This window comes from Medicago sativa, chromosome 5, assembly GCF_051527215.1.
Source record: "Medicago sativa cultivar Bolivia chromosome 5, Bolivia_mono, whole genome shotgun sequence".
NCBI classification, from domain to species: Eukaryota; Viridiplantae; Streptophyta; class Magnoliopsida; order Fabales; family Fabaceae; genus Medicago; species Medicago sativa.
Genome location: NC_140753.1, coordinates 6,788,785 through 6,813,994, shown reverse-complemented (window position 1 = coordinate 6,813,994; position 25,210 = coordinate 6,788,785). Strand labels below are relative to the sequence as shown.

Sequence of the window (25,210 nt, the reverse complement as noted above, 5' to 3'; positions counted from 1 at the left end):
ATGAATAATTTTATTGATAGAAATATCGATTGATTCGTAAGTTACCACTTCTTTAGGGGTTAGTTACATCTCCTTTGGAGTTAGTGGTAGTTAGTTTGTTGATTCTTTATTAGCTTCATGTATAGAATATCTCATGTACTCATTTACCATATTTATCTATCGATATTAGTTCTAAGGAAATTTTTTCTCTACCAAGCTCTCAAGCTTGTTTGTTTTTTTATGAGACAAATTTTCATCTCTTTGATCTTGTAAAGGGAACAGTTAATTGTGGAATATGGGATTCCTTGTAACTGCCATTACCCTCAAAGTTTTTTACATGTCATCCTGAGTCAGTTTGAACACTCTACCTTATTTTTTATTCAGGTGATTGTGTCATCAAGCGGGTCCAACCTTCACAAAGGAAATTCTCCAAAAGTGTTTAATGCATTTTTTTAAATTTTTAGAGGTTCCTTTCTTGTCATGAATTCACATTGATGTGTTAAACTTAAAGCAATCAAGTTTAAACTCCTATTAGTGGGACCAACCAAGGACTAGTGAATGATCAGTAAAGAAAGTATAGTGAGTAATTAGTGGAATGTTTTTCACATATGAGAGCAAAAGGACAAAAGGTTAAAACTAAAGATTTGCTTTAACACCTCATTTTGTTGTGATGTTTGGGTTAGTAAAAAAGTAAAGTAAGAGCTGTCCTTTACATGTAAGATAGTTGAGATTAAGATTAGGAATAATTGTACTGATTTATCATTATAGTGATCTTTAACCAAATATTTGTTAGAACAACAAATCTAATTCCAAACAAAATAGATAAAAATATAACGCACACAACATATAACGATTGATCACAAAGTTTGATCAGTTGTGTCTACATCATTAACAAATCTAATGTCATTTTTTTTCTACAATTTTTCTAGTTTATCATTACATATAACAAGTTACGCTTGAATACCACATACAATTCAATTTACAAGTGTGCCCCTAAATCATACCGTGAGGGGTGACATAGTGACATAGCTACCACAAACATGGACCAAGTCTAAAAGACATATGCTTGAGTGACTATTTATTTATTAGTAAATATGAGTCATGTTAAATAATTCTCTTTTTAAACTAAAGTTGTAGAACAAAAGATTTTGCTTTTTCAACACTTGGAAATGGAAGAAAGTAGAAGGACCCAAGGCACTATTAATTATTTTCTCATTATTAATTTTTTGTTGTTAATAATTCTCATTATTAATTAATGAGCACTAAGTTATTGGTTTGGTTTGAACATTAATCAATTTTATCTTTGCTTATGTGGGTTGGTAGTTACACTAGACAAAGCAGCAATCAGAGAGGGTGACATAAATGTCCCTTGCCACATTTTTAGATGATAAAAAGGTAAAAGGAACGTCATTGTGTTCCCTTTACTTAGTTTGTATTTTCATATTGATGCAATTTGTATTTTGTCTTTTCTTGTATAGGTCTAGTTTATTAACCCATTTGAATTTTGCATTCACATTAGGAATTAAGGAAACAAACTAAAAAATTAAAAGAATTGCAATGATGGTTTGATTAATAGGAATATACATAGCTTAAATATGTCATATTGTTAGTCAAAAGAAACATATTGCTAATGTTTTTGCTGCAAGTTTGTCGTGCTCAATTTGTCACCACTTTAATCTTCACTTATAACTTTTGTCAAAAAAAATCTTCAGTTACAACTTATCCTTGTCGTAAATAAACTACTACCATGTCCATAGAAGATACGACGAATCTGTAATCTACAAAATTTAGGCATGTAAATTCGTGTATGCAGTTATAATAATATTGAATTTGGAGAATGTTTATTGACTTAAAGAAAGAGGCGAGCCAGTGACTCGAAACAGACTATGAAAACATAGGAATAAAAACTCCATGCAGAGTTCCTCGAAGGAGAATGCGAAAGAAAATCAGGAACAACATAAAAAACATTCGAATGTAAATCTAGACTAAGTCCATGTTTTGCAAGAGCGTCAACTACTTGGTTGGCCGGAAAACATGACTAAGCTCGATAATAAGTTTCGATTTACACACATGTGTGTATGTATGTATTAGTATAGTGCTGATCAAATTGGATTGTGAAATGAAAATTGGAAAAGTGAAAGATAATGGGATAGTGGAAAATGAAAATATAAAGTGGGAAATTGGACAATTGACCTTATCATGTTGTGTTTGTCTGCTCCTTTTTGGTCTGATTGTCTCTTGACACTCTGTGCCAATTTCACAGTGTACATAAACCCCTGTACATGAGACTTAATTGTGAGCTTTGCTCACACCTTAGTCTAGTACTACCTCCGTCCCAATTTAATTGACACAATTTTGTTTTTCACACATATTAAGAAAAATGTATAAATAAAGGAGAAAGTGGAATATATTGTATTGGGAATGATAAAAGTAGTATTATTTAGTGTTATATTGTATTGGGAATGATGAAAGTTGTATTGAAAATTGAAATGGGTCAGTTATTTTGGGACATTTTTTTTAGAAAATGGGTCAGTTATTCCGGGACGGAGGGAGTAGTGAATATAGTCTCTTAAAAAATTTGGAGTAATGATATTTTGACATCCATTTGATGACAACTTTGTTGACAACCTTGTTTTTCTCACTTCTTATTGGTCAAAAACAATGGAGAGAGAGAAAAATGAAGAGAGAGGATAACAACATCATGTGAGTATGAGAGAGAAAGTTGTCCAAAAGTTGTCAAAAAGTGGTTGTCAAAATATCATTTCTCAAAAATTTGAGGTTTGTTGACTTACATAGCCATGAGGAGTGAAGCATGAAACACATTTCTCACTGTCAAGATTCTTGGCAATCAATAGAACTCATAGTCAGGAGGACAAAGTGGGTCGTCTGATCGATCAAAATAAAAGGGACAAAGTGGGTCGACAATTAAATAAAAGGCATATTTGAGTTTATTTTTTAAATTTAAAATACCATTTTTAAAATCTGGAACATCTTATCAAAATCAGATGACTCTCGATGTTTGACTGTATGACTAAGTTTTTATTGACGATAGGTAATTCAAGTCTCATGAGATGTCGGCTGGGTATTTTTATTAACGCCAGGGAATTCAAGTCTCATGAGACATCGGTGGTCAAGAAAACGTACCTAAGTTACATGATATTCATATTGGTGCACAAACTAATTGTCGAGATGAGATATTTCGTCTTCTTTATTATATCTAATTAAAAGGATAATAACTTGTTAAGGTTGGATAACCATTGAAAACTAGCACAATTGAAACCTGGCTTTTTTTTAAAAAAACTGGAGGGATAAGATAAGAAAGCATGGTTCTCAAGATAAAAATTTAAGCAACTTATACATATTTTTATTTTAAGGATAAAAATTGTGACCAATCTTCTAACACCTCACAATTTTTCATTAAAAAGATTCACAATTTATATTAAAATATACTGATTTAAATTTTAGGTTTCAATTCGTCTAAATGATGCATACATATTCGTTCTAATAAGTGTAATTATTCATGACACACAAATTTTCAATTTTATCTCTTTTGTATAAGTTAAATTTATGTGGGTATTATCAAAGTGTGAACATAATCTATTTAATTAAAATAAATGCTTAATCTCGTGAAACTCTCTTTCACGAGTTAATAGAGAATGATGTGGCGCACCTACTCTCTGGCACCATATCACATTGTCATTCTCTATCTTATGGTTTAGCAAGATAAATTTTCTTGGCCAATTTTCTAGCTTAATACAACAAACTTTATTCTCTCACAAAACACCATTACATCAGAAGTCATGAGAATGATTTTTCTGGTTAAGTTAACTCTATAGTCAATGAGTATTTGTATATTTAATTCATGTCACATCAAATTATATGGTATATTGCACATTTGCTTATAAGGTGTATCATTATATCTTTACTTATTGCAAATGTGTCCCTGATTAAATTAAAATTAAACAATTGTGTCCTTGTTTGCAAAATTGACTTTTAAAAGAGTGAAGTTTATAAGATTGATTTTGTTTGACAAAGACCAGAACAAGGATAGTACATCTCAAATGATTTACTTTACACAAATAATTCAACTTCGACCAATTGTACACAAATAATCTCAAATGAAAAATTTGTTTTGTAGCTTACTTAAGGAAAAGGACAATTGATTTCTATTTCCAAAAAAAAAAAAGAAAGAAAGAAACTCATGTCACTAACAGCAGATAAAGATGTGAAGTAAATGAAAAAAAGTCAGTTTTCTATGGGCTAAATAAAATAAATCTTCTAAAAAAAATCAGTTTTGTGACTGCATGCGTCCATAAAAATAGTGGTCAAAAGGGGATACTAGAGAGAATATAATCGTATAAGTGTAACGACAAATTTGTCCACTTCTTTTAATCTTGCCCTACAAGCAAAATCCATAAAAAGAGTGGAGTTAAGAAATGAAGAATGGAAAAATTGAACTGAAAGTTACTGATAATATAAGACAACAATAAAAAATTTCAAAAGTAGGATTAAAATGTTAGATACATGGCGGAGCATCATACAAATATCATTGGTTCACCTTAAAAGGAATTTTTCATTGTCAATACGATCAAACTATAATATATATTAATTTTTATTTTAGAAACATCATAGATAGAAATGTTGCATTTGTCACTAAAATTGCACATTAATGAAGTTAATTATCAACTTCATTTTGTCAATTTTTTTATCAACTTCATCGGTTGTGTAAGAAATCTTGAGTTATTTCAAATTTCAAATATTCCTAATTTATACCACTATCTATCTATCTATCCTAAAAAGGTGTGAAGTTTGACATATCGCTAACCAAACGTTAATGTACCAATTTTCTTTCCCAATTCACTTCCACACTACCACTAAGTTTACTTTATTACCATAAACACAACTTAACACACTCTTATGTTCTTCATAATCACATAACAACATAAAACTTGCACAAATTGTGTTACTAGTTAGATGATTGCTCTTTAGTCACCTACCAAATGCTCACTAACACCTTAACTATTGTTCGCTACAAAATAATAGTTAATTGCCATTTTCCACTTTTAAATTGATTAAGTCATTTTTTAAATCGGTTTAGCCAATTTAAAAGCTCCTCAAATGGTAATTAATTATCATTGAAGGTATTGTGAGTAATTTAAGGTGCCTATAAGCAATTGCTAGATGTCTCACAATTGGAAGCCCGTTATATGAAATTAACAAATTATACTAACCCAACACCCCCCTTTCTACCACTCACACCACCACCATTTCTTGTCAAGAGTTATCATTTCTGAACTCTGTAACTTCACTCAACAAAAAACAATGAGTGGCATAGCATTAACACCCGCAGCATTCAACTCCATAATCCCATCATCTTCTTCTTCATCATCGAAATCTCAAAAACTGATCAGAACCAAAACCAGAGTCACATTCAACAACGCAATTTCAATCTCTTCAGACCCATTCATTCTCGACCTCGCTGAAACCTTAGAAGACTCCGTCCCTACACCACAACCTCTCCACAGTCTTAGAGAAGCTTCTTCTCAATCTCTTCTCTCTTCTCCATGGCCTTCTCGAAAACACGAACCTTTTCGCTTCAACGACTTCTCCTTCCTCCGTTCTTCCCAAATCCTCCCCGCCCCAATCCCAACCACCACCACCACCACCACCACCGCAACCGATCAGTTCCCCTGCCACGTCAGCATCGTTGACGGACATTTCATACAATCAACGTCGAAAATCTCGGAGTTTTCAGATGGGGTTTACGTTGGTAATTTGTCAAATTTGAACGGTGCTGTTGCTAAGAGGGTTTTGGAATTGGTATCTGGATTGGACGGTGGAGATTTATTTTGGTCGATTAATGGAATGGGTGCACCGGATTTGACGGTGGTTTATGTACCGGAGGGTGTTCAGGTTGAAACTCCGGTTCATTTGGGTTATGTATCGTTGCAGAGTAGTAAGGAAGGTGAGAATGAGATGTATATATCGAATCCGAGGGTTTTGGTGGTGGTGGAGAATGGTGGTGAGGTTGATATAGTTGAGGAGTTTGAAGGGAATGATAATGAGTGTTATTGGAGTAATGCTGTTTTGGAGGTTGTGATTGGGGAAGGTGGCAAGGTTAGACATTCTTATGTTCAGAATCAGTCGTTGCTTGCCGCGCATATCAAATGGACTTCTGTTCGTCAGGTTGATCGTCTTTTTCATGCAATTTATGCTTCAAATATCAAATTTTTTATGCATGTTTAGTGTTTGTTTAGCTTAGAGTTCAAGTTCAGAGATTACGATTTTCAATTAATTTGATTTGAATTCAATTGAGTTTGAACTGAGTATGAATTTATTGTTTATGGAATGAAAAGGTTATGTTGGAATAGTAAAACTGGGTCTAAAGGAAAGAGGTAAATAAATGCACACAAGAACACAAACATTGATCGCTGAGTTCAACGAATTGTACCTATGACTACTTCTTTGATAACGAAGGGGCTGCATTGTAGTTTTTCTATTATGCAATTCTTAGTGTTATAGGTATAATGTTGCGGTTAAATACTACAATTCGAATGCAAGATTACCCCACTATGCCCGTTGTGCTTTTAGCTCTACTCCCTCTGCTATGCACGAGCGATTGCCCACTTATCGGTGAATATGAGCTGTACACAACCAGTCACTACCTGGACCTAATGGAATCACTTGCAATTTATCTTCTAGTATCTGGTAGAAGTAGTGGCATCATTTTGTCATTAGGTTCGTTTTACACTAGTACAAGTATATTGCCTTTATAATCTATAACAACTATTTACTTCAAAAACACTTATTTTCTATCGAGCTTTGCTATTTAGTGCAAAAATGTTCTTATGGACTTTTGATGAAGAAGATAATGGCTAACTATATACAAAGGAAGGGCAATCTAGTTAGGATAGGAAATTAGTTGTATAAAAATAACCTTTATTTTTGCATTTCGTGTGCTGATTGTTTTGTAACAAACAACATTTTGATTATTTTGAACAAACAGCATTTTCTTTTTCATTTTTGAGAAGTTACGCAAGAGGGGATATGTAGAAAAAATTTGACATGATTGGTTTGTGATTGTTAAACATTTACAGGAAGCATCTAGTACATATGAGCTTACAGAAGTAAGCACAGGAGGCAAACTTGGAAGGCACAATCTTCATATCAAACAACTAGGTCCGGACACAGTGACAGAGTTATCAACTTTGCACTTGTCTGTTGGTAATCAAACACAGGATCTTCACAGTAGTCTTGTATTGGATCATCCAAGGGGTTATTCCCGTCAGATTCATAAGTGCATTGTGGCTCATTCACAGGGACAAGCAGTTTTTGATGGAAACGTCAAGGTTAACAGGTAATTCTTTCTTTTGCACAACAATACAAGAGTGGATTTAGGCCAATTTTCGATTAGTTTCTAACAACTCACAAGAGCTTCTCAATTCAAATAAGTATCTAATATCCATTTATGAAGAACCGAAGAAGTCCTTACAATTGTATATATGTTTACGGAGAAATTAACGGAAAGAGTTTATGAAACAATTCATATGCTGAAACTAATTTCACCTGTCTTGCTATGGATTGATACTCAGTTATTGTACTTTTTTTTGTTCTGAAACAGCCAATGCTAATTTTGTTAGTAATTGTTAGCATTAATTATGCTGGGAGTAGGAATCGAACTCCCAACCTCCTTAGCACTCCACTCTTTAACTTCCCCACCCCAACCACCAAACAAACCTTATATACCCTTGTTATTGTACGTATATCCAAACTGCCTTTTAGTCTTTTATGTAGGAATGTGCTTTTATGTATCAAGAATGGAAAATTCTATGCATGCTTCACTTTTACTCTCTTGATTTAATGTTGTGTTTCTGATGCTGATTGAGGACTGAAATCCCCACAATATAATCTAATGACTTAACGAGTTTTAGTTACATCTAATTGCTATAAATTTTTATTTATTGAGCTTGGACAGGTGGTAATTGTTTACTAATGTCTTGTATTTCATCACATAGCCACTTTATATCACTAATACACTATTCTTGTTTAGGTATGCTCAGCAGACAGATGCTGGACAGTTATCAAGAAGCCTTCTTCTTGAACCTCGTGCAACTGTAAATGTTAAACCAAATCTCCAAATCATTGCTGATGACGTCAAGTGTTCCCATGGAGCTGCAATAAGTGACCTGGAACAAAGCCAACTTCTGTATTTCCAAGCACGTGGCATTGATTCAGAAACAGCTAGAAGGGTTCTAATTTTTGCCTTTGGAGGGGAAGTGATAGATAAGTTTCCTAATTCTTCCATTAGAGATAGAGTACGAAGTCAGATTAAAAGTTTATTGGATCCATCTCGTAAATGATCACAATTGTAGGTATGTGCTACTTGTAAACATGTTATGTCAGCTTGATAAAAGTATAAATTGGAATAGAAAAAAATATTGTTTCTTGTCATGGTTTCTAACCAATTTCTACAAAATGAAGTGTCTACTCCGGCAATTGTAACAATTGAGGCTTTATCCATCACCATGCACTTCTAGTTGTATTTATGTATTTTTTGGAAAATAAATTTGTCAGGTGAGTAAAAAAACAATAATAGGACTCGCAGTTGTGTATGTAGGATATATACATATTTCTTATATATTTCTGTTTCTCATAATATGATCTTCTTACCAAGTAACATGAGATGTAGACCTTCTTCCAAATGGAACTCAAATTTCTCTCTATCCTAAGGCCTTATATATATATATATATATATATATATATATATATATATATATATATATATATATATATCTGCATATCAAGGATAAAAATATTCCCAAGTTTTTACATCTATTTGTAAAATGGAGTACTCCAAAGCAGTAGATAATTATTGTTTTCCTTTTTTCGTCAAATAAAGGGATTCATTTCTCACTATCTATAGCACTGTTGAAATTTGGTTCCAGTAATTGGTAGTCAAACAGCATTACATGGCTTAAGCATCTAACAAATCTACAATATGCTTGAATGTAGTCTTGTGGTCATTATGCACTTCATTGATTGGATGTATCGAGTGTATACAGTTGCATAAATTGTCATTTGAAATTACCAGTCAGAAACATCTATGTGATGTTTATAATTGAAATCATATTCAAAACTGAAGAGCAAAAACTAGAGAAATAAGACAGCAACAAAATACAGTAGAAATTTTCCTTCTGTCCAGTACAGAATCAGCAACTGAAACCATCCTTGGGCTTCTGAAGTTTTTGCTGAAGGGAGTGACTGTATTGGCATCACTATAAGCATGGTGTTGGGGCATGATTGGTTTGCACTATGCTTGCTATTTTTATAATTCTTAGTCATTGTTTCCTTGCGAAGATGTATTCATCATGGGAAGGGAACTTCTGCACAGAGGAAGCAACTATTTTTTTAAAAAAAGCAATCCAGATCCTATCACTAGGAACACCTAGAAAAAGAGCACTGTTATTTACGGCTAATGATTTGATCACAAAGGACACACAAAACTCTAGTTAACCAATTGAATCTCGCTTTTGCCTGAAAACATGGTAGGTACAGTAATGGGTGAAAGTTTTCAAGACTTCAATTACGCTGCTTGCTAGTGATGCTTTCATGATCTGTTTTTTCCGCCGTCTTATGCGTTATCCTTAGATAAATGGAGCATTTCACAAATTTTGATCAGATGCAGGTATTGATATATCAATTTTTGCACACCCGAATGTGACTGTTGTAATCCGTGCAAGACCAGAAAAATATTCGGACGACCTGCAAACCCACTTCAAACCGACTGTTTGTTTTTCTTGTGTGTATGTTGTTCGGTTTTCGGTTGGGTCAACTATTTCTGTCTAGCCGTTTGTGGTGTGTGGTTTGGGTTTGGATTGATGATGTGAGTAAGTACATATTGAATACCAATATCAGTTTCTTGTTATAAGTTGAACTTAAATTTGCAGTTAAAAAAAAAAGTTGAATTTGTCTAGTCTGAGTGCATGAAAAGGAGGAATTGTCGACATCCCTGTGTCTATGAGAATCTTGCATTTGAGTTAAAATTTTGCATGCATGGTTCTGCTAAGTAACTAAATGTTTTTAATTAAATTTATGTCTAGTTTCTAAACTGCAATATTCCGTTCATTTTATTTACTAACAATAAATCGGTCAAAGTGGGAATAATCTTTTAAGTAAGTAGTTAGGGGTTCAACCCCTATCGTTGAGTATGGAGAAAGTTTAAATAGGAGGGGAGAATCCACCTTATTTGGTGAACAAATTTTTTTGACAGATATTAATCATCGTTAAACGATGGTGGAAAGTTCGTATGTATAATATGATAATTGTTATATTGTAGGATTATGATGGACTTGTATACACTTTATTTTTTTTTATATCGATATAATACTATTAAAATTAAGAATATATTAATCATAAACACTTTTTTTTTTATCATGATTCATGATTTCATTCTATTTGAGAACACCCTTTAAAAAAAGTGAAAGATTTCTCTCCATCTTGTTGTGATTCCCTCCCTGACTCTCTTACCCTTCACTCAACTCAATATGTTACGCGGTCGTGTAAAAGAATGCATCATACTCTTTATACGAATAGTAAGTGACAATCGGGAGCTAGTCTTGTATGGTCACATGACCATATGTATAGTGTTTATGCAGACATACAAAGAGACATTTTTTTTCTAATAATAAAAATTAAAATAAAATAAACATTTTGGGGACAAGTGCATTATTGTGTGTGTGCCTAAACATTATGCATTGGATCTTGTGACCAAGTAAGTATTTCTCATCAATCGGTGTCTTAAGAAATCAAAACTTAATTATTCCAAAAAAAAAGTTTTACCATAATCTATTGAAAATGCTATTTGTCGTGAATGAGCGACTCGCGAATCTATCATGACTTGTATTCCGCTCAACCATTATTTATTGACTTCCCTTTATTCTTTCCAACTTTCCGTATATTCCGTCAAACATTGAATTTTCATTGGTTTGTTTGTTATTCGTGATCCGTTTATGATACTTCTTTCTCTCGCTATATATAGCATTATTAATACATTTCTTTTTGAAGAAACTAAATTAGTCTACATAAATTAGCACGGTAGCATTATTAATACATAAATGTTATTATTACTTATATTTTGAATACTACAGTATAAAAGAAAAAACTTACTCTATAAGAAACAAGGTCTAACTGTCTTAAAAAGAAATGCCAATGAAAGGTTCAAAGTCTGAACTCAATTGGGACATACCTGCTAAATGGAAGACTATTACTAAACCTCACAGAAAAATATGAGAAATTGTTAATAGTAATAATCCATCAGACACACGTCTATAAAAACACGTTCTTTCCAAACCAACAGACCAATAACATAAAAGGTAGTGGTAACATATATGTAGAAGGGTTCGATGTGCAATGAGATAATTTAAACCATATAGTCCCACATCGGTTATCACAGCAAATATTGAAGTCTTTATAAACATATAACAATTGCAGAAGCATGTGTTCGTGAAAAGGAGAGATGGTTGGCATCTCCCCTGACAGGGATGGGAACAGCCTTCGGGCTTTCCTGTTACACACCTCGGTTAAGGCTATCCACCTCTTTGAGGTTGGATCTATAACCCAATTTTTTTTTTACTACTTCCATTCCATTTTCGGGCTTTCCTGTTACACACCTCGGTTAAGGCTATCCACCTCTTTGAAGTTGGATCTATAACCCAATTTTTTTTGCTTTTTTTTTTTTACTACTTCCATTCCATTTTTTAACTACTTCCATCCCATGCTTACTTCGATTAAGGTACACACCTCGGTTAAGGCTATCCACCTCTTTGAGGTTGGATCTATAACCCAATTTTTTTTGCTTTGTTTTTTTTTTTTTTTACTACTTCCATTCCATTTTTTTACTACTTCCATTCCATGCTTACCTCGGTTAAGGCTATCCACCTCTTTGAGGTTGGATCTATAACCCAATTTTTTTTGCTTTTTTTTTACTACTTCCATTCCATTTTTTTACTACTTCCATTCCATGCTTGTAAAGTTACTCTATTTACACAAAATTTCTTGACTCAAGGAAGAGAAAGATTAAGCTAGTTAAAATTTCCAAGAGCCCCATATTCAATATCCATTCTGAGCACTAGACAATCTTATGCGTGGGATCTTAAGTTGGGGTTTGATGACATTCAAGACTTTGGTTGGTATATGCTTTGATATGTGAAAAAATATCGTGACTGATTTTGAAGACTATGGATGGAGGGACCGAGAGGCACTATATAGGGAGGAATACTTCCTCTCTCTCTCTAAAAAAAAAAAAGAGAAATTTTCTATGGTCATGATCTTAAATAAAAGTAATTTATGCACAAAACGTAACAATGCATTTTATTTAATTTAATTTTGTCAAAAATACACATTAAATTGTTTTCTACTGTATTTTGTTCAAGTTGTATAAGTGTCTTCAAATGTATTATATTTTGGGTTGTGACCACACATGTGTTGCTTTTGAATTAGGATAGATTGATTTGGCTAATTTTCTGTGTTCTTGTATTTTTTTTAGGAATTATTCTTCTATATATTTATGAAAAAATTGTAAAAGTTTTAACTTTTTTTTTTTGAGAGAAAAAGTTTTACTTTTGAATTTCTAAAGATGCACCCCTAATAAAACACATATTGGCATTTGTCTTAATTTATCAATGAACTTTAAGGTTAAACTAGATAAGGAGCATATCAAGCTCAATTCCCTATCGTATTCCATCCATCATGCTTACCTCTTAGGTCTTAGCCAAATTCAAAATTACAAGGTCACTTTCTGTAAAAATTAATAGATAAGTAGCACACTTTTTAACATACTTCATTGATAAAATTTATTGAATCCCATCAAATTTACGTAAAATCAATATGAGTTGATCGATCTCATATAAATTTATTAAACACGTTCGTCGTCACTTTGTCAACTGTAAATTTCGCCAAGACAATCATAAGGAGATTTATCATTCCGATGAAACACTGAATTACTAAGAGCCTATCTTGTAACAATGAAATATAATTAATTGTGTCAATTCAAGGGTACACACAAAAATTTGAATATATTGTACGCCATTTAGTCCCGTAAAGTACAAAGTATATTTTATTTGGTACACCCTCCTGTCACAAATATAAGCAAAAATTCACTTTTTAGGTTCATTCAATAAATGATGTATGTGGACTATTAAATAGACCACATACATCATTTATTGAATGAACCTAAAAAGTAAATTTTTGCTTATATCTGTGACCGGAGGGTGTACAAAATTACAAAGTATTTTATTTTATATAATCCATGCCAAATAATATCCGAAGTCGCAACCCACTTGGGTTGGCCTAGTGGTTATTGGCTTGGGACTTGGGAGTGTGCTCCTCCTTAAGGTCTCAGGTTCGATTATCACTGGTGCCAATTTTAGTGGGCTGGTTTAGCTTCTTAAAAAAAAGAAATATCCGAAGTCACCGACTAACATAAAGAGCTGGTAAGATATAAGAAATTAAATATTTTTATGGTAAAGTTTATAATCGAAATTTGTGCCAATTTTAGTGGGCTGGTTTAGCTTCTTAAAAAAAAGAAATATCCGAAGTCACCGACTAACATAAAGAGCTGGTAAGATATAAGAAATTAAATATTTTTATGGTAAAGTTTATAATCGAAATTTGTGCCAATTTTAGTGGGCTGGTTTAGCTTCTTAAAAAAAAGAAATATCCGAAGTCACCGACTAACATAAAGAGCTGGTAAGATATAAGAAATTAAATATTTTTATGGTAAAGTTTATAATCGAAATTTGAACCAAAATAACTTCTTTAGGAAGATGATGATGAAATATTGGACATCTATCTAGTACTCCTTCCGGTCTCAAATGTAAGAAACAAAAAAAAATGCACACATATTAAGAAAGTGGATTGACTACATTTTAAGTCATTATAAAAAGTGATATTTTTCTAATTTTACCCTTGTCTTGGAGTAGTACAAACAATTAATGAGGTGAGTTTAATGAGGGTAAACTTAGAATTGTGACATTTAATAGGTTCATTTTACTATGCTTTTTCTTATATTTGAGACCACAATTTTAACACAATCAAGAACTTATTACATGGTATTACCATAATTTTACAAAAGATACATATTGTACTAATTTTTTTCAAAATCACAACGACTCATTGTAATTTTCTTAAATCTTTGTGATTTTGATAAATTCATTGCGACACCAAATTAATTGTACTATGATAAAAAAAAAAAGTAGATTTGATTTTTATCTATCCATGTATGTATGGAGGTAATTCCAACACTAAAAAAAATATGGGAGTTACTTTTCCCACCCTATGGCTTTCCTCGCGCGCCCTATTTTTTTTTCCAATTTTACCCCTAGTCCGGATTTCATAATCCGGAACGTATTGTTAGTAATTTTCAGATGTCTCCGGATTTTAAAATCCGGATAAGTATTTTAGCAGAACTTTTGCAATTTTAAGCTCTACAATTCGTAAAAGAAAATGCAAATAAACTAAAAAACATAAATAAAAAGACACAAACATAAAAACAATTCATTTTATTAATATATGAACAATACATTACAATAATTTTCAAGCTTTCAAGCTTTTTAAGCTTATTACATAATATCCTAAATCTATTTCTAATCCTATCCTATTACATAAGCTATACGAGTGGCTCCAGCTCTAACTCCAGCCACTGATGAAGAGGAAAGAGGGTGGGAGGAAAGAAGATGGCGGGGAAGAAGAAAATCTGTTGGTGGGGAGACAGAGGGGGCACAGGGGCCTCTAGGGAACAAGAGACCATGATGGTCAACATGACACCCAGACAAACCCACCTCAGATTCAGACTCACCCCTACCCTATTGATCGATCATATGACCCCTGATGGATTTCCAAAGAGGCCTCTTTCTATGAAAGGCCAACTGTAACACCCCGTTTTCCCAACTTGAAAATTTCATTTAAAATCAGAGTATTTAAATCATAAACGGAATGTCACATACTTCTTGAAAATCATAAAATAGATAATAATAATTATCCTTCAAGTTCAACATCATAAAATTTGAAACTACGCAGCGGAAAATAGTTCAACATGAATAAACTCTTAGCACGCAGGCCTTATCAGAAAATCTTATAATTTGGTTCAATACTTATTCATAAAAAGGTCATAAAAGACACGTAAGGAATAGATATGAAAGCAAGCCCATCCCGTTACGTATCAGAGCACCTAGACACAAGTGAGGAGTCCACTCACGAACACTCCTAGTCTTTAATACCTGCAAGTTACCCATACGAAGGGCAACATTTTCAAGCAGAAGGGGTGAGATTTCACAGTCAATAAATTAAGCATATAATTCATCAAATGCATTTAACAACATAAACATTATTAACATATCAAACATTTATCACTTAGCATCTTAACAAATCATAATTATTTATTATCATCAAATATCATCATTAGTTCGTAAACAAATATCATTCTTAATTCATAAGCAAAATCATCTTTAAATCATAACCAAGTATCATCATATATTTAACAACTTAAGACATCATAACATCAGCATCAATATTCATTTAGTATCATATTATTATCATCATCAATCATAAACAACATCATCATCAAACATCATCATCAAAACATAACAACCATCATCATCAAAACATAATCAAACATCATCATCAGACATCATTTATCATCTTATAGTCATCATAACAACTTCTTAATCAAATTCATCATCGACTTCATAATCATAATCATAAACAACTTCATAATCGACTCGACTCTTGACTTGACAATGCGACACAACTTGACAATGCAACTATTAACAACTTAACAACTTAAACCATCGTGAAACTTCTTGATGTGCAAATGCATGTGGTACCATTCAACAACATAAATGAGCGTAATTAGGCTCTTCAACATGTGAGCATAAAGCTGCCGGGCTTAAAGCCCCCAACGTAGTTTGAGCACAAAGGCTGCCGGGCCTAAAGCCCCCAACTTTAATGAGCACAAGGCTGCCGGGCCTAAAGCCCCCAACTTTAATGAGTATGCAATGGACTCAACCTCTCCTACAACTTAGACAACAACGTGAACATCTTATACAACTCCATAATCATGGACAACTTCTTAAATTCTTGCAACTTAGACCGACTCATGCAACTTCAAGACTTTAACAATCAACAGCAGCAACCAACAACAATTACAGCATATAGCAGTGTTTAAAATAACATATCAACATTAAAGGAAATGAATCATAACAACTTATCATCATAAAGCATCATAAATAATTCTTATACATCATCACTACTAATCTCAGTCACTTAAACAGACTCCTGGAACTTCTGAAAGTATCCCCAACAACCCTCTTATTACTTCTAAGATCAACTCATGAATACACGTGCGAAGGGATCGCATGGAAAACAACTTGGGCAACTAACAGTCTAGCTCGCAATGGCGAGTGACTTAGCTCGCAGTGGCGAGCTCAGAGGTCCAGCTCGCAGTGGCGAGCGATACTGCTCGCAGTTGCGAGTTCAGGTCTTGCTCGCAGTGGCGAACGATTCTGCTCGCAGTGGCGAGCGGTCTGGGTTAGCTCGTAGTTGCGAGTGCTCTAGCTCGGGCAGAAACCTAAAAACTTCAACTTTTCATCTCTCTTCATGATTCTAACACCAAAACAACATCTAATTAACACCCCTAATGTATATCTAAGGTCTGTACACTAATTTTGCATCAATCTAACATCTTTTCATGGTTTAATCATCAAATCGGTCTTTTAACCCTAATCCCAATTCTCACCAAAACTCAACCTAATCATGTTAAATTCATTCTACAGAATTATACCCTTAATAATATTGAAAGTTGGTATCACCCTTACCTGGTTATTGCAGAAATCGACAGCCTCCTCTTGTTCTTCTTTCTTTCTGACTTTTTCTCCCTTTTCCTCCAAAAATGTTTCACGTTCGTTGTAAAACTTATTCTCTCAACCTAACCCTCTATTTATAACACTTGTATTACTCTTCTCACCACTAAACTTACTCATCTCACAACACAGCCCCACTTGTTAGTATTTTATTTTATTTTTCATATCTTATTTTATTTAATAATAAAATAAGTCACCCAACGTAACAACTTCACAAAATCATATACTCCTCATAATTCATTTATAAATCATATAAATCACTCAACTTCATGAATCATATAATTCACACATATCAATCATGTAAATCACTTAAATCATAAATCACATAAGCATATATTTATAAATATATTTAAAACCTCGCTAAATTAATTAAATAATTAAGACGGGCATTACACCAACGATGGAAACACATCGTTGTAGAAGAGGAGAAGAGAAGAATGGAGAAGGTGTGAAATTTTTTGAGAAAATGAACCATATTTATAGGGGAGGGGGTTATAAAACGTGTGGGAGGCCATCAATGCCGGTCAAAAAACGTGTTTTTACACTTGACCACCGCCCAAAACGTTTTTCAAACGTTTTCTTTGTGGTGCAGACCACCGGCCTAAACTTCTGGTGCAGTCCGAAAGATATAATCCGGAATTCACATGCAATCCGGATTACGTATTCCGGAAAAAGACGATAATGGGGTGTCCCAAAGTGAAACTTGGGACGTTGTGTATGGTGAGGGTTGGTTCGGATTGTATAATCCGGAAAAACATAGGGCGTAAGTGTATTCCGGAAAATGTAATCCAGAATGATTCAGCATAGGATTCTTTTGTATGGACCACATTGCACTAAGATTTTATGTGGTCCAAAACATCTAAGGACCTCTATAAATACACCCTTTCCGGTTTTGATCTTCAATACCAGCAAAACACACAAACACACCAAACCAAACCATGCAAATTTTTGTCATCAAGCTGAGGATCTTTCTAATGCTGTCGCGAATGGATGAGTTAGCTCTCTATTTGACTGCATTATGAAGATCCTCAGCATGCTGTCAAAAATATATAGATAGTCCTTGATGCGTCTTTGATAGATAGATAACTCAAAAATATCAAGAGGTTTCTATGAGTTAGATCTTGCTGCCTGCCAGATAATATGTCATTTGGCAAGGCAGCAGGACCTAACTCAAAGAAATCCTCTTGAAAACACCTTGTCGTTCTTCATTGTGTTGCAGATCTAACTCCAAAGAAGAGGTTCTTATGAACTCGATAATGTCGGCCTGCCGATCATAACATGTCAGTTGGCAGGCTGGCAAGATCGAGTTCAAAAGCTCCTCTTCGAACACCTTCCCAAAAGATTCATCATTTATTTTATTATGGTTTTTTTTAACTGTTTATTTGTCTTATGTTGCTTTTATTTATGTTATGTATCTTTGATCTATTTTTTTCCATAGCATTCGCAACGAAAACGATCCAAATAAAGGGTCTGGTACTGTTCGGACTCTACACTCTAGACTAACTGCATACGTTCCGGATTATACGTTCCGGATTGTATAATCCGGAAGCACTCAGTAACATTTAGGCCGGTGACGTTTCACCAAAGGTTAGACCGGTTAGTGGAGTTTGAATGCATTTTTTTACGGTTTTGAATGTGGAACACGTTTTATTTGACTGTAATTAAGACCTATGACTTATATAAGGCTATAAAAAGGCTTGGATCTTCAACATTTTCCTTCATTCTTCTTCACCTCCTTTCTTACATTTTCTTCAAAAATTTTAAGATTTTTAGGTAGCTTTTAGGAGTGTTTGTGGTGTCATGGTCATTGTTGACCGCTCATACGACCCCTGCAATTGCATTGCAGCTTATGCGGGGGTCGTATAACGGTCAACAGCGACCCTTGACATCAAAGAAAGACACAAATTATACAGATCGTATTTGGCCGGATTTTATATTCCGGAAGTTACTAACAATCTGGTCCGGAAAACATAATCCGGACCAGGGGTATTTTTGGAATTTTTGCAGGGCGCACGAGAAGGCCATAGGGTGGGAAAAGTAACACTCAAAAAAGATTACCTTTAAATGTAGATTCAAGTTATTGGATTGGATAATATTAATGCATGAACATTGATGAAGTGCTATTAATAAAGTTTCCACATAAAAAAGTGGTGTTGGTGTAAAGTAAAAGAGGATGAGAGTGCACAAATAAAAGATGAGGCATTCGTTGCTCACCATACATCCAAGATAATATTTTGGGAAAAGGAAAACACACAAACACACATACATTCAACACCTCTATCTATCTCATAATTTCATTGATATTTTTATTATTATTATTATTTGTACTCTTATCTCAAACACAAACAAAGAAGCAAAAGTAGTCTTAACAATGGCACTGAGGATGTGGGCTTCTTCAACTGCCAATGCTCTCAAACTCTCTTCTTCTTCCTCAAGATTACATCTCTCCCCTCCTTTTTCCATCTCCAGATGTTTCTCAACTGGTATCCTTTCATATATACCCTCCTTTTTCCTATCAAGTTGAATGAATGTGGAAACATATATGTATGTATTTAAATAAATTTTTGCAGTGTTGGATGGACTCAAGTATGCATCTTCACATGAATGGGTGAAGCGTGAAGGCTCAGTAGCCACTATTGGTATCACTGACCATGCTCAGGTTAGTTAACTGCACCTCTACTCCTTAACATTCTCCACAATATGTCCATGCAAAGCGCTCTGGCTTTAAATGGCCCCCACAAGTGAACTGTGAGATTGAACTATACGAATTAGTCTGTTTTTGGGTCGGATACAGAGTTTCAAAAAAAAAAAAAAAACTCAACTGAATTGTGTATGTGTTTCTAGTTGTGTGCGCATGTACTTTGAATTAGACTTTAATTACTAGGACTTATAAGTGAACTACATAATTCGACTGAATTGAGCTAAGAGTTAAATGAGGAAAATGATCGAGATTTAAACTCCGACAAAAGATAAAATACTAGCATCAAACTAATATAATAACATAATCATTACAACTTAAGTGAAGGCTGAAACTGTTTAATTAATTGCACTTGTTGGTTGCAGGACCATCTTGGAGAGGTTGTGTTTGTGGAGCTTCCAGAACCTGGCGGTTCAGTTACAAAGGGTAACGGTTTCGGAGCTGTTGAAAGTGTTAAGGCAACAAGTGATGTAAACTCTCCAATATCTGGTGAGATTGTTGAGGTTAATGATAAGCTCACCGGAAAACCTGGCCTGGTAATTCATTCATTAACTCACTCTCATTTTTAGGACTAGAAGAAGATTAATTACTGATTGAATATAAGAGCTTATGAATAAGTTGTTTTAATTTAATTTAAAATCAAAATAGAGAATAATAAACTCTGCAAAGCTGAAGACATAAGTGAACTAGAGGGGTACATTTATGAAAAATAAGCGGAAAACAACTTAGAAACATATTATAAGCTATTTACACAAATGTTTATGTCATGAGTCATGACTTATGAAATAAGTCAACATTGAAATAAGTCTTTAGATTTATATTAGTAGCTTACACATGTTCATACTTATTTATTTTTACTTTTGTGACTTGAAGATCAACTCAAGCCCATATGAAGATGGATGGATGATCAAAATAAAGCCAAGTGATCCATCTGAATTAGAAGCCTTGTTGGGTGCAAAGGAGTACACAAAATTTTGTGAGGAAGAAGATGCTGCACATTGAAATTAATTTCAATATATGGGACTGACTGTTTTTTTCTATATATGTACTATGATATTGTTATCTACTTTCTTCAAGTGCAATAGAATTGCTTCAAGTTATTGTTCTTTCCTTGCTATTATTGTTACCGACACTTTAGTGTGTCAGTCTATCTATCTAGTCATGCAATTAAGAAGCAAATTTTCTTTCACTTCTATCCATTATTATTTTCACTTGAATGCTTCGTAGATAAAAACACATGTTTGATAGCGAAGTTCGGTCAATTGTGTACAAGTCTTCGCTCAACAACCTATCCACTTATTGGTAACCAGTAGTCTAGTAGCTATGCTCGACACACTGGTTCAAATTACAACAATTATCCATAAACCGCACCACGAGGTGTTTCACCCGACTCACCCCGGTCGCAACCCAACAAACATTTGGGCATGAACCAAACGACGCGTTTCTGTTGCTTCGCTTAGAAACCGGTCCACTTATCAGTAACTATTAACTATACTCGACACACTAGTTGAAAGACTGAATTTCTTGGATTTGTTGAATATTAGTTTACTTTATTTGTTTTGAATATTTCTTTTTACTTGATTAATGGGTCAAAGATTTTTTTTCAACTTATGTAGTTAAATGTATTTTTTTTTCCACTTGTCCAAAGTTAAAAAGGAAGCAATACTTTACCCAATAGAAGAGATCAAGTCAAGTGAGATGACTTACCATACCATTCGTTGAGAGGAGATGACTTTAAGCCTTAGCATAAAATAAAAGACTAATAAAAACTCAAGAAGCCAAAGAGCTTGTGACTTTTGGTTTGATGTTGATGGAAATTGAGGTAGGTTGGGCAAGAGCCATTTTTTTCTTAATTTTTCATGACTCCGTTTCGTGACAGGAATTTATTTGAATAATTAACAAGTACGGACAAACTCATTCTAACAAACAAGTACCAACATTTGATTTCTCCGTTTCCTTGCCTATCATACATGCTAATGTAAATTATATTATAATTCCATGGCCTAAACCCTATGACTTGAACTTTATTTAAATATAATATAATTGACAAGAATATTAATTAACTAAGAGACTAAGTAATCCCAAGATTTATGTTACTTTTATAATTCTTGCAAGGCAATTATCCGTAGGCCTTGGCACTGGCAGGTAGGTAACTGGACAATCTGGATTAATTCTCTCCATCCTGCACGACAAAAACAATCAAAGACAAAATTGATTATTTATTTAAATTCTTAGCACATGAAACATTATTTTATTAATTTGCATGCATCAATAAGTCAATGGTTGCAAAATGGAAGCAAGTGTGTATTAACCTGTAGTTAAGAAGAAAATGATGGAGATAAATAGTGATCTCAAGTTTAGCTAGATCACTTCCGGGACATAATCTGCTTCCTAATCCAAATGGATTGAATGATCCTGCTCTTGCTTTGTAATTCTGCACCACATTTTTTTAAGTACACATAACATGTTACTTATTTTGTTCATCAAATTTAATTCACCAAATACATTAAAGAAATTAAAATAGCAAATTCCTTTGGATTGGAGTACATACCTCCCATCTGGAAGGATCATATTCCTTTGGATTGGAGTAAATTTCAGGATCCATGTGAACACCTCTATTCCAAACCAGGACCTTCCATCCTTTTGGTATTGTATAACCTGTAATTTTTCATTTTTAGTTATATTTTTTTTTTGTTTTAATGCTAAGGGACATTGTTTCAAATTGATTTCGCCCGTTTCGTAATTTTTTTAGAGATCCCTGCAATCGTAATTGCAGCTGCATTGTTCGCATTTGTCTCCAATTAAAGGTTTGTTACAAACTGCGACTGCAACCGCAACTTAAACCCTATTTTGCTTTACATGAACTCTAAACCAAGCTAGGAACTAGGAAGTTGTAATGATGTACAAAATTATCAACTGAGGAAACATTGTAAATATATGGAATGGAATAACTAACCATTGATGTTAACATCAACTTTTGCCAGTCTAAAATTTGCAAATGAGATTGTTGTTCTGCGTAGCATCTCATCAATAACCTATAATGAAGAATATATTAATTTATATTAATGTAAATATATATTATACCTTACTAAAATAATAATAATAATATGACAAGAAAGAATTCACATCTCACATACCATTGAAAGATATTTCATTTGCTTAATTTCCTTAAGGTTCAGTCCTTTTTGAGTGGAAGGCCTTGTTTCCATGATCTCTTCTTGTTCTTTCTGAAAGGTTCATAGTTTATTTATTTTTTTTAATTCAGTAACTAGATTTGAAAATGCAACATTATTATAAAATGTATATATGTGGACCATTTCCATAAACTATGAGATGGATTAAGAAGGAAAAAAAATCTTGAAATTAATATTAAAAGACCTTGGCCCTTTGGAAGACATGTGGATGATCCATGAGGTAAATAATAGTCCACAAAATTCCATGAGCAGAGCTTTCATGACCAGCTAACAAGAACACAAGAAGTAAGTCTATAATGTCTTCATCCTCCAACATCCTACCCTCTTCATCTTTGACTTCCATCAATAAATCCATCATATCTTTTTTCATCTTTTTTACTTTACTATTATTCCTCCTTTTTTGGTCCACCAAAGCTTGCAATAGCTTCATCAACTTCTTTCGTGCCTAAACTCACAACCATAAATTAATCAATCAATATATTGAATAATAAAATCCATCCCCCAATTTCCTCAATCACATGAAGAATATTGCATTTTCATCTATATACACATAATTGACAAATTTAATGTATTTTTTAACCATTTCATCATCATTGTGAAATATTTCCCGACTTTACCGATGATTAATTTCTGAAGAGAAATTCGACCGACTATCTTTAATGAGATCTCTCCTTCTAACAATTTTTTTTATCCATAAAATTCAACCTAAGATCTTATTTAAAAAAAATGACAAAAATTTGAGTCAAGCTCCATTTAAATTCAACCGATATACATAGTTGATAAATTCAATATATATCATACTCCCTCCGGTCTCAAATGTAAGAAACTTTTCACTTTTTTGGTTCATTCAATGAATGATGTATGTGGTCTTTATAGACCACATACATCATTCATTGAATGAACCAAAAAAGTGAAAAGTTTCTTACATTTGAGACCGGATGAAGTAGTTATTACTAGCTACATAATTTATTTGCGGTCTCTATGATGCATGGCATGGCGTGACATTGACAAATACGTGTACATGTCTTGCCCTCTGGAGCGGTGCTGGCTCAAGAATAAATTGACCTTAGTTAAGGTACGGATATTTGCCTTAGAAACCCCACAATGACACGTATAAAAGTAATTGAATGTCATCACATAAATCAATGTCTTGTTGGTGTTGAATACTAAATGGCATGTTTGACATCATAGTAGTTTGGTAAAATTATGATTTTAAGAAAAAAAAATGGTTGCTCACCATAATTTCAAAGAATCCACCGCGATACCAAACATGCACCGATTCATTATTAAAAAAAAAAAAACTATTATGAGTAAATGTGTAAATGGTTTGGAACTTGACTAACCTTGAGTGCTTTATGGAATGCAAATCCAGGGAGATTGATGGCAAGTGACTTCATTCCCTTAAGCAAATCAATGTACAAATTTTCAACCAAACCAAGGTCCACATGATCACGATCAGAGGAAATGAAGATGGTAGTGATGACTTCAAAAGCAAACTTTCTCATCTCTTTAAGAAACTCACATGGAGTGTTCATTGTAGACAACTCTTCTAAATGTTTCACAGCACTATCTTCAATGAGACGAATATAAGTCGACAATGCTTCGTCACCATTTATGGGAGAAGTGATTAAGCGCCTCAAACGTTTGTGTTCAGAATTTGAGATTCCATGGAATGATCTTTTTCCAGTAAGGACCATGGTTGATTGAGGGTATCCAACCTTGAGATTCTCTTCGTCGGTTAGAACCTTACGACATGTCTCTGGTGTGCATACTATGATGCTTGGACTCCCAAACAAATGTGTTCTATACATACCTGTCCTTCCATATCTAATAAAATAAAAGTCAAACTTAATCACCTTTATGCGTAGTACAAAAGATGTTTTGACTCCTCTGTAGCACAACAGCATACGGTGCAACACTTTTAGAATCGTTGAAAATAATTCAAATTCAATGATTCTCTAATAATTGTACCGTACAAATGCTGCAGAGAATTCAAATTCATACTAAGTGTACGTAGAAAATAAAATTTGTCTCTAGATTTGAAATTGAAGATCAATTTTTGTAGGTATTTTAACTCAATTTAGATGAGCAATAGATAGAAGAGTACCTAGAAACAAGGTTATTGATGAAGGAATCAGGATCAGACTTGAAGGCTTTGAGGAAGGTAGGCATGTTGCCAAGGAAAGGCCAACCCATATCACCTGGTGGGAGATTTTGTGATTTTCCCAACCTGCCAACATAGTACCATTCATTCAACCTCCTTAGGAAACCAAACACAAATGCATATCCACCCAACAAAGCTGCTACTAGGATGAACCATTGAGAATCTAGTGACACCATTTTTTTCCCTATGTCTATAATCAATAAACCCCTTTTTATATAGCTATTTTTGGGACTCCTAGATACTGAAATCCTTGCTGCTC

General features: G+C 33.6%; 3 protein-coding genes and 1 non-coding gene across 4 annotated transcripts; 3 read left to right on the top strand and 1 right to left on the bottom strand.

Annotated features, from left to right (window-relative positions):
• The first annotated feature begins 5,286 nt into the window (after positions 1-5,286).
• ABCI7 (non-intrinsic ABC protein 6) lies at positions 5,287-8,635 on the top strand. The gene is made up of 3 exons (XM_085713015.1): positions 5,287-6,165; positions 7,077-7,336; positions 8,030-8,635. The coding sequence occupies exons 1-3, from the start codon at positions 5,302-5,304 to the stop codon at positions 8,337-8,339; spliced, it is 1,434 nt and encodes a 477-aa protein (XP_085569141.1). The 5' UTR covers positions 5,287-5,301; the 3' UTR covers positions 8,340-8,635.
• Positions 8,636-11,475: 2,840 nt separating this feature from the next.
• LOC146919578 (U6atac minor spliceosomal RNA) lies at positions 11,476-11,607 on the top strand. The gene has a single exon (XR_015013082.1). It is a non-coding gene; the product is annotated as a U6atac minor spliceosomal RNA (small nuclear RNA).
• Positions 11,608-19,191: 7,584 nt separating this feature from the next.
• On the top strand, positions 19,192-20,699 carry LOC146919577 (glycine cleavage system H protein, mitochondrial). The gene is made up of 4 exons (XM_085713010.1): positions 19,192-19,378; positions 19,466-19,554; positions 19,959-20,129; positions 20,467-20,699. The coding sequence occupies exons 1-4, from the start codon at positions 19,267-19,269 to the stop codon at positions 20,593-20,595; spliced, it is 501 nt and encodes a 166-aa protein (XP_085569136.1). The 5' UTR covers positions 19,192-19,266; the 3' UTR covers positions 20,596-20,699.
• An 811-nt stretch (positions 20,700-21,510) lies between these two features.
• Positions 21,511-25,210, bottom strand: LOC146919576 (7,8-epoxymelianol synthase CYP88A154-like). The gene is made up of 8 exons (XM_085713008.1): positions 24,895-25,210; positions 24,131-24,614; positions 22,972-23,232; positions 22,731-22,820; positions 22,550-22,628; positions 22,145-22,251; positions 21,906-22,027; positions 21,511-21,775 (listed from the first exon to the last, which is right to left on the bottom strand). The coding sequence occupies exons 1-8, from the start codon at positions 25,125-25,127 to the stop codon at positions 21,682-21,684; spliced, it is 1,470 nt and encodes a 489-aa protein (XP_085569134.1). The 5' UTR covers positions 25,128-25,210; the 3' UTR covers positions 21,511-21,681.